The 12,239-nt window shown below is 39.9% G+C and overlaps 1 protein-coding gene across 5 annotated transcripts in view; it reads right to left on the bottom strand.

Annotated features, from left to right (window-relative positions):
- Window positions 1-129: 129 nt before the first annotated feature.
- Window positions 130-12,239, bottom strand: part of LOC138008528 (C-Maf-inducing protein-like) — a 53,168-nt gene continuing 41,058 nt past the window's right edge. For all 5 annotated transcript variants that reach the window (XM_068855880.1, XM_068855941.1, XM_068856048.1 and 2 more), the window contains 8 exons: window positions 12,084-12,191; window positions 8,974-9,090; window positions 8,628-8,746; window positions 7,326-7,347; window positions 7,194-7,241; window positions 6,956-7,102; window positions 5,816-5,992; window positions 130-4,448 (listed from right to left, as the gene is read on the bottom strand). In XM_068855880.1, coding sequence (XP_068711981.1) covers window positions 4,401-4,448; window positions 5,816-5,992; window positions 6,956-7,102; window positions 7,194-7,241; window positions 7,326-7,347; window positions 8,628-8,746; window positions 8,974-9,090; window positions 12,084-12,191 — 786 coding nt within the window. In that variant the 3' untranslated portion in view covers window positions 130-4,400. The remainder of the gene's footprint in view (window positions 4,449-5,815; window positions 5,993-6,955; window positions 7,103-7,193; window positions 7,242-7,325; window positions 7,348-8,627; window positions 8,747-8,973; window positions 9,091-12,083; window positions 12,192-12,239) is intronic.

Here is a 12,239-nt window from a genome sequence, read left to right as displayed (position 1 = left end):
TTTCCGAGTTTAAACTCGTGAATAACTGAAGATTTCCCTGAAACACATTTTAAAATGACGTGACATAGCCCCTGAAATAAACTTAGAAATACAAGTCATTTACATAAAGCGAATCTCACTATACATGAATTGAAGTTCTTTGTAAGGTACTTTATTTACAATGAGCGATAATTCATAACATGCTCGTTGATATACGTGTCCACAACTTTAAATGAGTCCATTAAAAAAAGAAAATGAGATACAGCCTTTGAGTGGACCAACACCAAATAACAAGTTAACTTGTTCCCACACCTTGTTCTGACAACAAGGTTAAATGGGCTTCATTTCAATGTTCCTCAGAATTGGGATTTCAACACCAACACTCGTTTTTAGTAAAATACTATTCCAAATGTTGTGCTTTCGCACAACACAAGGGCGAAATAGAATAAAACAAAGAATGTTGAAGACAAGCTCATTCTCCCCAAGTGCAAATTAACTTTGATTGCCTTCGAATGGGAAATCTGTATATGATATCAAGATCCAGGTAGAAGATAGTTTTTCTCATCGAACACAAAACCAATTAAAATACATAGGTTTCGTGGTGGATTGGCATTCACGCCAGTGATTAACAGAAACGGTCAAATCCTTAAGGTTTAAGATTTCCCAAGCGATGGCACCCAACAATTTTTTCACGTCTTCACCAATATATTCGGAACGGCGCATGCGCCACTTCACCGAATGACCCTTTGATATGGTGCTGCATGGTCACACCTCATTCCATATTATGCCAAGAAATTAATCTAACCTTCCACATAGTCGCATGTTTAGGGTCTTTCTGCAAGTACCGGAAAGCATTGTGTTTTTGGTCACTTGGGATTAGTCTTTACTTGGAGTTGTTTTGTTTTCTGTCTTTGTTTCTTTTGTTTTACGTCATTTCTGCTCCGGTACCTGCAGAAGCTGCCCATGTTTACGCTCTTTACCTCGTAGGTAAGGTAAGAAAGAGCATGTTCGCCCACAGGAAATGCGCAGGCCAGTACCACATCGCAAATGCACATCACAGCAGTTGCATCTCCTTTAGGAATTATGAGTGACGTGGGCACATACTTCAAGTGATCTTACTCCCTCAGGGAGGCATATAAAGCAAAATGAAGAAATGTGTATTTTTTTTAAGACTCATACTCGTTCATGGTGAAGAGGGACGTAAAATACGAGTAACGTATATTCCCTACCAATAATAAATTATAACTTTTTAACTAACCCTTACAATTTTGATATACTTATACTTTCTCTACAGTTATTTGATTATATGATTCTGTACAGACACAGGGACCCAATATGAACGCAATTCCAGTTTGAGCTTCCAAAACTCTAACCGCTGGAGCGCTTCTGATATTGTTTGATTGCACTCTGCGATAAGACGGCCACGTTGGTGCCAAAACAATAGAAACTGTGGCTCAAAATTTGCTTGATAACAGAGTCAAATTCCCACCAACATGGCCGCTGTGACGTCACATGCAACTTTCTTTCATGACAGAATGGATTAGTTTCGAAATGTGCAACAACGAAAGTCGAGTTTCGAGGAAATAAATCGTGTTTTCTCACCAAAAAAAAATAAATAAATAAAAAGGAAACAAGAACAAAAAGAAAGAGTCTAAGTTCAGGGAAATAATTGATTTGTATTTTTTGTTACGCAAAAAGAAAACTTCCTGCCCTACTCTCTTGTTATGTTGTTCTTGCACACTTCGAAATCGGTCAATTGATTCCACATCTGCAGAAAATTCAACTTCATACTTCACCGGATCAAATACATCTCCCCTTCGTGAAGTCATCTCAACATTAAATATTTGACCACGGTCAATTCACGACACCAAGATATACTGGTTAATCGTCATCCACGGTCCAAACGAAGCTTCCACGGTATCGGTCACGTTGGTCTCCCAAATTAAAGAAATTGCAATTCTGTTAATTTTTGATTTCGCTTGGACATACTGCGCTAGGGATTGTGCCGCATAGAAGCCGCAATTATACCCACACGGCCATATTGGTAGCATACTGGTTTTTAAAAAGAAAAGAATTAATAATTATTGTAAAAAAAAAAGGTTTGATCCGTATAGCGATGTTTCTCGTGACTTCGCCCAATGTTATTAATATGCCAACCAGAACCTAATCGGCTGTTGAAACAATGATTTGGTTTTATCAACGGAGTTGATAATGTAAATTGGCCACCGTACAGAGATTCTCCGTTGATAAAACCAAATTTTTGTATACTACTTCACCACCGACGCAGCACCACAGTTTCTTTAGAAACTACCCCTTCATTCATCGTTGAAACAATGCCTTCATTTGTTCCGTAGTTGGCAAATTTGGATATAAAAAGATATGTGACGTCACTGTTTGTAAACAAGAAATATTGCTAAAAGATTCAAGTCGAGCAAAGCATCCGAAACAAAATACAGAATTGATACGCAGATTGCTTAACATACAATAGAGTATAACAAGGTTTCACGTAAAATCATTGGATTTTCTTTTACAGTACGGAAAGCACAGGGGACTTTATCGGACTTTTAGGATTGCAGACCAAGAAGAAAATGAAGCGCCGTTCACACGGGCAAATTTTCCTGCGGTTTGGGGTGCAATTTCCGCTGCGATTTTTACGGGGATTTCATGGCGACACAAAATCGCACGGGTGAAGAGCCGGCGATTTCAGAAATATGCGCTGCTGCGATAAATAAACAATAGAGCGTTTTCACTCACGTGACTAAAATAAATGCTAATTTGATGAAGCAAACGAAACTATTTGCATAAAAATAGAGTTCAATTGCCAGAGGATTAGTTTGGAACACCAACATGGCTGCCGTGACGTCATGTGGAACGCTCTATCGCGTCCGTTTGGCGCGAAAATATGCTCAAATATTTGTCCGCGGACATTGTCTGTTCCGAGAAGCGAACAGTTATGAAAAGCGAAGCTCGAGAAAAACTGTGAACTTTATTTCTTCTTCCGGACCAAAAACGAACCGTTCCCCCGTCGTGAAATTAATTTTAATAGCCAAAGTTTTGGGAAATCGGGGAATAGCATCGGATATTTCCCAGTTTTAGCTGGGGATTGTTTTTACAAACCACCGGAAAATAGCAACAGACATCGTATTGAAAGTAGCAGTGAAATCGCCAGCTGTTCACACGCGCGATCTCGCGTCGCCAGAGATCGCAGCAGAAATCGCAGCAGAAATCGCACCCCAAATCACAGCAAAAAACACCCGTGTGAACGGGTCAGGGGTTCTGCCTTGATGTTGCCGTGGCATTAGCCTGTGCGGACATCAGTTTAGAAGCCATTAAAAGTGTTTATAACTTAAACACACTTCTCTGCTTCAATTATTCTCTCCTTGATTTATTTTTTTCGTAACCTTTTTTGCTGAAAACACTCTTCCATTTGCAATGAATGGAGTGGCCACAGTTTGATCCATGACCTAACAACGAAGGGGAATGGGTTCTACACCGGGGACCGCACAAACTACTTTGCATCGCTCTTCTCAAAGAACTAACTGTCCTTGTGCAAAGTAGTTTGCGGCGACAATCCGCAATTTAACTCAATCTTCTTCTTTGCTCGGTGGTAGATCAAATTACAGTTGGTTTTCCCAGTTTTCTTGGAAGCCACTTAAACCGCGAATTTGCAGCACAGAGTTCAGTTAGCAAACGAAGCGAATTAGTTTTTGACCAATGCACAGACTTAATGTAGCGGATCAAATTTTTGAGGCGATAAACACTTCCTAAGAGGCAAGATATTGCATTTTTATCTACATGACATGAATTCCCACTCAGGTATAATGTCATTTAACGATTACGATCACTGGGACGATGAATGATAATATAGTAACAATATCTTCATTAATTTCGATAACGATTTGATACCCTACTCTGGGGAGCCACTTTATACGAGTTCACACTGGGGACGTACATGTAAGAAGGCTTAGGTTCAACTTTGAATGGGAACGAGGTTTATTTAAATTAAAGCAGCTTACTTTTCTTTAAAATAGAAACGAAGGATCTTCAGAAGCCGAAGTACGATCTCAAGTAAAGTCTTATCCCCCTCGAATGCGTACTTGAGTAGATCAAAACACGATTCTTAATAAGGCGTCAAGTAAGCCTCGGGTTGACTTGAGTTTCTGTCGCACTTATGGGCTACTTGGACCCCAGTATGAACTCGCCTGTTCAAGTTAATTGTAACAACGACGTAATACTTTCGACAGCATAAGCGATAAACGTGATTTACATGTCGGAACCCTGACCTCTCAAAGAATTACCAAAGTGACAATCCGTTAAATATTGGCCACCATTATGGTAACGCAAACTATTTGAAGTGATGTTCATCTGATTGCGTAGCACGGTCACGGATGCATCTACAGTTTCATGTCACGACAGAGCAGTCAAACATCTGTATACCGCACATCAATTTCTTCGAGCCTTGGCAGTTTCTTAAATGAAGAAAAAACATGAAACGAACTTAGAATCTTAAAGCGAGGTACTATTGCAAAAAGGTAAGCAACAATCTGCTAACCTGCCAGGGGAGTCAAATGCGTAAGAAAGCTGATTAGGGTGTGTCCCTTAGTTGCTTACTTTTTGCAGTCCATAGGCCCGGGGGGGGGGGGGGAACTCCCATATGGAAAAGACGGGGATGCTCGTCGGAAATTTTGAATTTAACCCCTAAAGGAGACCATTTGGGCGCGGCTCAAGCTTTTTGTGACCCCTAAAGGAGACCAATCTGGGCGTGGCTTAAGCAAATTTTGACTCCTAAAAACAAGTTAAAAAGAAAATGTGACTTCTGTTTCTCTTCGCGGAACCCTAAACGAGACCTTGGCGGCTTAAAATACCCTAAGAGAGACCAAAATCCAAAATTTACACCCCTAAGCGAGACGACGAGCATCCCCGTCTGTTTCAATATGGACGCCGCGCGAATAAGGCCCATTTGCTTGCTTATGTCTTTTTGTGGACGCAGATTTTGTCTACTATGACAGATTTGTCGAAGTAAAGATGTGCCATCCTCTCCATTTAGTAATGCCATCTTGAACTCCAAGGTGATGAAGACAGATTTTTTTTTAGATGATCGCCTGGCCAGGCTCACCCACATTCTCGCAATAGTCACTCGCGATGAGGAATTGTTGGATATTTTCCACATGGCTTCGTAAGATGAAAATCGAACGAAAATCGTGCCGCACACATGAGGCAACGGCTGCCTCTCGGGGCGCTTTGCTCAGCCGACTTTCCTGATCACTAGAACACACAACTGCAGCGGTTGTTTTCGTTCGCCTGGCGATTGTTGTGTATGAACTATTATTCAACTCCTAATTATAATACTTTATGGAGGAATTCTCCTGATTTCTGGGCACAAACTTATCGTTCGATTGTCTTCCCTTCGATGCCTGAATAATGGCCAGAAACGCACGCTGGATACTTGCACTGAAAAAGTAGTTTACGATATCCGCGACTGTGTTAATCACATATACGAACTAGGCTTCGACTTAGTAAATGAGATACCACACCACTGTCGCTCAACGTGTAAACAATACTTATACTGTGCTCCACTGATGTGGTAGCCGTGCGGTGACGTACGGACAGCAAGGGAGTATCGCTTGCTTTTTATGACAAGTGACAGCCTGCAGTTTGTAGTTCATCGCAAAACCCGAAGCTAAAGCTCTTTTGACTATAGCAGCAGTAAGCGCGTAATAAAAAACGTCCAAGTATAGACAGTTAAGACGAACGAGTATACTTCTCATTGTTGTTTTTATTTTATAAAATTTAGAACAATTATTTAAGTACAAAACACGGTCTATGCCCAACTTACCCTTAATTTCTCGTATGTTGTAGGTGAGAGTCTGGTACTGTTAAGATTTAAGTTTTTCAAATTGGACATGATAACCAAGGAAGATAGGCCATCATCTGTCACGGGAGTTTCGCAGAGGTTCAGCGACTCCAAATTGTGGAGCTGCTCTGCGACCATGTGAAGGCCTCTGTCTCCAAACTGAAAAAAAGGAGGATCATTTGGGTTAATCACTCACGTCGTGAACCAAAGAGAGCAACATCATCTTCCGCGCCTGCGTTTCGAAAAATCGTCGGGCGTTTTTCTTTATTGTAAAACCTTTCGAGGCGTTCATTAAAACAAAACAAAACCTTTTTTTTCTCTTGAAATCTTTTTAACGACCAGGGCCCAGTAGTTCAAAGCCTGATTAAGATAATCCTGGACTACTACACAAACTTCAATTGCAATTTATTAACTGATCAAAAAGTTACCGCAAGTTTTCTAGCAGTCAATAGGCCATTTTACAGTTGTTTGCTCAGTGACCTAGCCTATGAATGGCTTCGAGGCTGCCGGTGACAGACCTCACTGCTTTTATCATGAAAATTGTGTTGTTGTAATGCTAATTAGTCTTAATTAACATGAGAAAAGCACAAAGGTTTGTATCAAAACAGGGTCACCGACAGTCTCGCTTCCATTCTTAGGCCAGGTAACTTAGCTATAACTGTAAAATGGTCTATTTTGACTGAAAACTTTCATTTTCCTTCAGCATAAAATTACATTGTTAAGGCTTTTACGACGGACAAGATTCAAGTGTTGATATGCTTTTGAAGGACTGGGGCAGGCTCATAGTTTAACACATGATTTTTTTTCCTTTGCGCCCGGAATGTTTGAGAGCACAGTTACGAGAACCGGACCCCAAATGTTTGTCAGGATTTGTTCAGTACTCGAACAAAAGCCTGTTGAACCAATGGGAAGCTGAACAAAGAAACAGCTGAGCTAACGCACGTTGACCGAAGCAATAAATTAAATTATTCTCTAGGAACAGACATTTTTGCCATTTTCCACGACGAATGAGGATGAACCAGGGAATGAACGCCGCGCAAAATTACAATAGAATTGGTCACATGGAAATCAGCTGTATGTCAATGCTATTGAAATTACTTGTTTTCTAAGTACTCCACAAACCTGAGTTGACCACAGATTCAAATGCAAAAGCGCCGGAAGTTGAACCAGGTACTCGGCACATGCACTGGTCACGTGCGTGAAGGCCAAATTAAGGCTCTTCAGATTGCCAAATGAACCTGACTTTAGGAGCCGAGCAAGATCGTCGTCCTGAAAGACACAACGGAAGACACACTTCTTGTCAACAAGAACTGGATTTCGAGAATGTCAAATAGCCATGGTTAAGGCAAGTTATACTTACGGTTGATTTTGTTGGTAAAGTAAGAACCGTAGGTCCACCTTTCTCCTGCTGTTGATGAAAGACGGAAAGTCAATATTCGAATTGCCGGGTCATATAATATTTGTTGGATAAGTAATAAAGAAAAGTACTTACCATTTGCCTGAATTTGGCCTTCCTGCAAAATAATAAAATGTTTTTGTTTTAGCGGAAGTGCCAATTTGAAAGGGTTTTGAAAATAATGGCCTTTTACGTTTTGAAGAATATTTGAGTTATTAGCAAATTGATGACGTCATCAGTGGTTCCACTGGAAGATGGATCACAAAATCATGAATATCTCTCAAATTGTCACAGCTATATTATTCAAACTTGTCATGAGTAATAACCCTTAAGAAAAGTGCAAGACGGTGTAGAGTATGACACTACCATGGCAACACTTTTGGCTCCAGTCCCTTTTGGTTGTAAAGGAAAGATCTCAATGTCCTCTCAAATCAGGAAAGACAGTCCTGCTCCAAACACACAAAGAGCCCATTTTGCCGTAGGTCTACTTATTAACTCATTGACAGTGAATGATATTGGTTTAGACAAAAAGTGGGAACACCAGTTCCACACAAACTTGGTCTGGAAGCAAAACTGTTGCTATGGCAACTGCACAATGGGGGTCATTTTATGCAATGACTGATGTACATTACTTGTACCAAGTTTGAAGAAAACCGCTTTAATATTTGTGAGGATATTCTACATTTTGTGATATGTTTTCCTTTGGAACCACTGATGACCTCATCAGTTTTTACACGAAAACTGTATACCCCTAAAAATTTCGAAAATAAGCACCTCCAAATATCAGCCCCCAAAGCGGTAACGCAAAAACACCCGCCGTTAAATCGCCCTTCCAAATATAATCCTCCCGAGGGCTTGTACTTGGAAAATTGCCATCAAATACAGAGTAAAACAAAGCAAAAAATCGATAAATTTACTTCCAACTATAAGGCTAGCCCAATCGATTTTGAAACACAAATTTCCCTTCGTAGATAAGCCCCTCGAAAAGGGCCTATGAAAAATATAAACCCCCGGGCTTATTTTCGGAATTTACGGTATCTCCAGAACGATAGAAGATATTTTAAAAATGAAAACACCATGTTTCTTTTCTTCAAAAAGTCTTTCAAATACGTTTTAGTTATTTTTTATTTCATAGGCACTTGAGCAGTAACGAAAGTCCTAAAAAGTTCACGCTTGAAGATTTCAAGACTGCACTTGCATGTTTTACTTCCTCTATTGCTCAAGTAACATTCGTAACCGAGAAGATCAAATATCTTAAACATGGTTATTTTCCGCAGTTCAAGTGTACATTATTATGTCTCTTGTACATAGTCTCACCATATTTACGAAACTTGTGTAGTGAGTAAAAGACAACTTTACACCAGGGTTAAGTGGCAAAAAGCAGATAATTCGACTTACTTCAAACAAAGCGCCTCGTAACACGCTTTGCCCTCTTCAGTGCTCTCCAATGTTGATATAATCTGTAATTTTTCGTTCTCATCCTGAAGGACCTCGACTTCTAACATGAACGAGAGTGTCTGTTGAAAAATAGAGAGAAACTATGAACACAGCTCCCAATGATCTTTCTTCTCTCTTCTGTCCTCGTATTTTGGAACCCCCCGTTCTCTCCATTTTTTCGAAGAATTAACAAGGCAAATAATGACTAAGTTACACGATTATCAACGAAACATATATCACACTTCTTTAAATTTAAAGATTTCCTTAAAGTTAAGTTTTGACTAAAACAGTGTTTTCATGCACTGACCTGGATAAAACTGCTTTCTCCTCTTAATGCAAGGAGCATGAAAGGACCAAGCATGGAATCTTTCAGCTCCAAAAGAGCCTTCTTTCTTCTCCCACAACAATCTAGAAGCCTGGACATCTAAGAAAAATGGTTTGAAAAAATGGCACAACATTTAACTTAAATTCATTGTAGCTTCACAACACATTTTCAAGACTCAGTTTTAACCACTTGAGCACATTGTTTAGGTACAACGCGTTCAAAAAAAAAAACGAATTCATCCATGATCTTTCACCTATCTTTTGCATCTCCAGATTGTAATCAAGGAAAGAATACGTTACTTCTCTGTCACGTGACTCTACCGCTTTTTATTGCTGACGTCAAAGTTACTGTCAAGCAGCGCAGCCTATAGTTTTTATTGCATAATTTTGGTATACAAACTATCCCCTTTAAATAAAAAAAATGTGAAAAAATTTATCGGAAAAAAAATACAGCTAAAAACGTACACAAAGCCCCTTACCCACAGATATAAATCATGATCTTGAAAACAACGACTCGAGAACCGTTTTGAGTCAACGTCGTTTTAAGCTGAGTGATTTTTCCATAAACTATGTAAGACAGTGTTCCATATGCTGAAGACTTTCTACCTATCAGGTATTTTTTCAAGTGTTACTTTAAAACCCTCTCGTTTAGCCACCGCAAAATGTACCCTGAGCCGATGAAATAACGCGCGTGATTAGTATCAATACAGGCATCAATGGGGTAAGATTGGCCCATTATATCTCTTAAAGGGAAACTGTCACGGAGTGACATGCGCAATAGATATTCTATAGATTCGAATATATTCGATATATATGCGTTTCCAGCATTTCGACCATTCCTTTCTTGCTCTTTTAGGGGAATCGAAGAGTCGTTTTCGCCCAGAGTTTCTTCCTTTACCTCCATGGCTGCCGCCACTCGTGGACGCCATTTTGAATTTAGCACTTCAAACTTGAAAAAGTCAGGCTGAACTTTTCAAGTTGGGATTCGAAAAGCTGGCCCACGCGCGTCCGTGACAGTGTCCCTTTAAGCAAGCACGGTGACTTATGTTTTTTATGATAGTTCTCAAAACAGGGATTAGCAGGGAACATTCAGGGAAAGTTTCAAGAAAATCGTTCGGAATTTTTTTTTTTTCTGAGGAATCACCTTAAGATCTAAGACGGCGACGGCGAAGAACCATAAAACAGTAACTTGATTGGTTAAAAGTGTAAAATAATCGTGCTGGAAGTGCGGCACGTGTTTTGCGATACTATGCAAAATAACGATGTGTAATCACCAAATTTGAAGTTTTAGGACAACGCGAGCATACAAATGCGAAACTTTTCTTATCTATTCTTAGTCTGAAACCGCTGGTACCAATTTGTTTTGAGGATGGTTCGTCCACATTGCACGACGTGAACAGGATGAAATAGTCGCGAACGACTTGCGATAGTTCAAAGTTATATTTTGAGGTGACGTTTTCATCCACGTCGCTGTCGTAGATCATGAGGTCCGCATTTATATCGACTGAATGGAATTACAGTTATTACAAGGACCAGAAATCGCGCCTCCCTGAAATACGCACCCGTCGAATTTACGGCTTTCTTTTCTACGACTGAAGTGCCTAAATCAACTCTTAGATTTTTGCAGTTGTCCAAATTATAGTTTGTGTTTTACTACTTTTCCTTCCTGAAATTCACGTTTCAAATGGTTTTAACTGATAGCTGACTAGTTGTAGCAAGGTAGGGCGGTAGGCTTCGACACCGGGCTGACGTCATAAACTACAATCTCGGACAGTGACACAAATTCGCCTTCATTTTTACACACCCCTACTTCCTCTCCCCTTCCCCCCTCCCTTCCCCCCTCAGTCAATGTTGCTGAGTTTTGTCATATGTTCTACAGTATATTTCCGACCAACAACAGTCAACATTGAGTTTGGGGGGAGGGGAAAGGGCGGCTTTTAAGCGGAACGTTTGTACAAGTTGTTGGAGTACCAAAAATGTCGCTTTGTCTCAACAGATTTTGTCCGATAGTGTAGTTTGCAGCGCTGATTTCAAAGAAATACTTCAACGCATACTTGATAATTTATGATGTAAACCTGCTAATGTTGGTGTTAGTTTAAGAAGCGCGAAAACGAGGCTTTCGGGTCAAAACACGAACTTCTCATCGAAGGAATGTCTGATTTCTCGATTCTTGACTATTCCCTTCGCTTTTTTGCGAGTAATTTGAGGTTTGTCTGGCCTAATTTTATCGTGGAGAGTATGGCAAGGCACTGTATTGCATATGGTTCCGTTAAAAGAAGTAACAACACCGAACAATAGAGGGCAGCTGTAGTTTCTCTTCTTCCGAGAAAAACGTAAATTCTAGATAGGAAATCACATTTCGCATTTCGCGCACTAAATTTTTTACTCTTCTCCATATCTGATTGAATGTTGCCCGAAAGCCTCACTTCCGCCCGCTCTGAAACGAACACCACTTAAACGAGGGCTCAACTATAATAACAGCTATTACGAGTTGCTTTTAAGAGCCTACAAAACGGCGGATTTGAAAAAAGGTTTTAAGGCAAAAATAACATTCTGATAGTGAGTGAAAGGTTACGTTTCGGACAAGTGCAAGCGGCCATTTTTAAGGAAGAGTTCCAACCTCGTTCCCAGGTTCTCTCTTGTAAATGGAAGAGTTGTTGGGTTGAAGTACAACAGCCCTTTTGACGGTTAGTTTTTGTCATTTGCATTACAATTCAATCTAGCATGTATGTGAGGCAATTTCGGGCTATTTTGTAGTTTTAACCCGAGATTGCCTCGCATCCACGTTATACTACATTGTAATGCAAATCAGAAAACTAATCGTGAAAAGGGCTACAGACTTTATTCATAATTGGAGGTCAATTTATAATTCTTTTGTCGAAGTGCAAATTAGCCTACCAAGCCTCGATACCATACAGTGATTTGAAAAGAATTCTTTATCTAAAATGAGGCTTGGTAGGCTAATTTGCACGTGGACAAAAGAATTATCAATGTGACCGCCATTTACGAATAAGGTCTATTGTTTGTATATTTTTTTAAGAAGAGTTTTCAAGGCGTCTACTTTGCTTTTGTACACGAAAATCTTGAACTTACTACATGAGAAAAAAAATGTCCTTCGTCGAAACATGATACTCCTCCTGGACATATAATGTCTATCCATCCATCTTTCCCTTTTCTCACTGGAAGTATTGACTGATGAACCTGTCAAGAGTTAAAGAGATGACTTAGCACTGAAGGCAAATATTAAAA

This window comes from Montipora foliosa, chromosome 1 (assembly GCF_036669935.1).
Source record: "Montipora foliosa isolate CH-2021 chromosome 1, ASM3666993v2, whole genome shotgun sequence".
NCBI classification, from domain to species: Eukaryota; Metazoa; Cnidaria; class Anthozoa; order Scleractinia; family Acroporidae; genus Montipora; species Montipora foliosa.
This window is presented reverse-complemented; position numbering and strand designations above follow the sequence as displayed.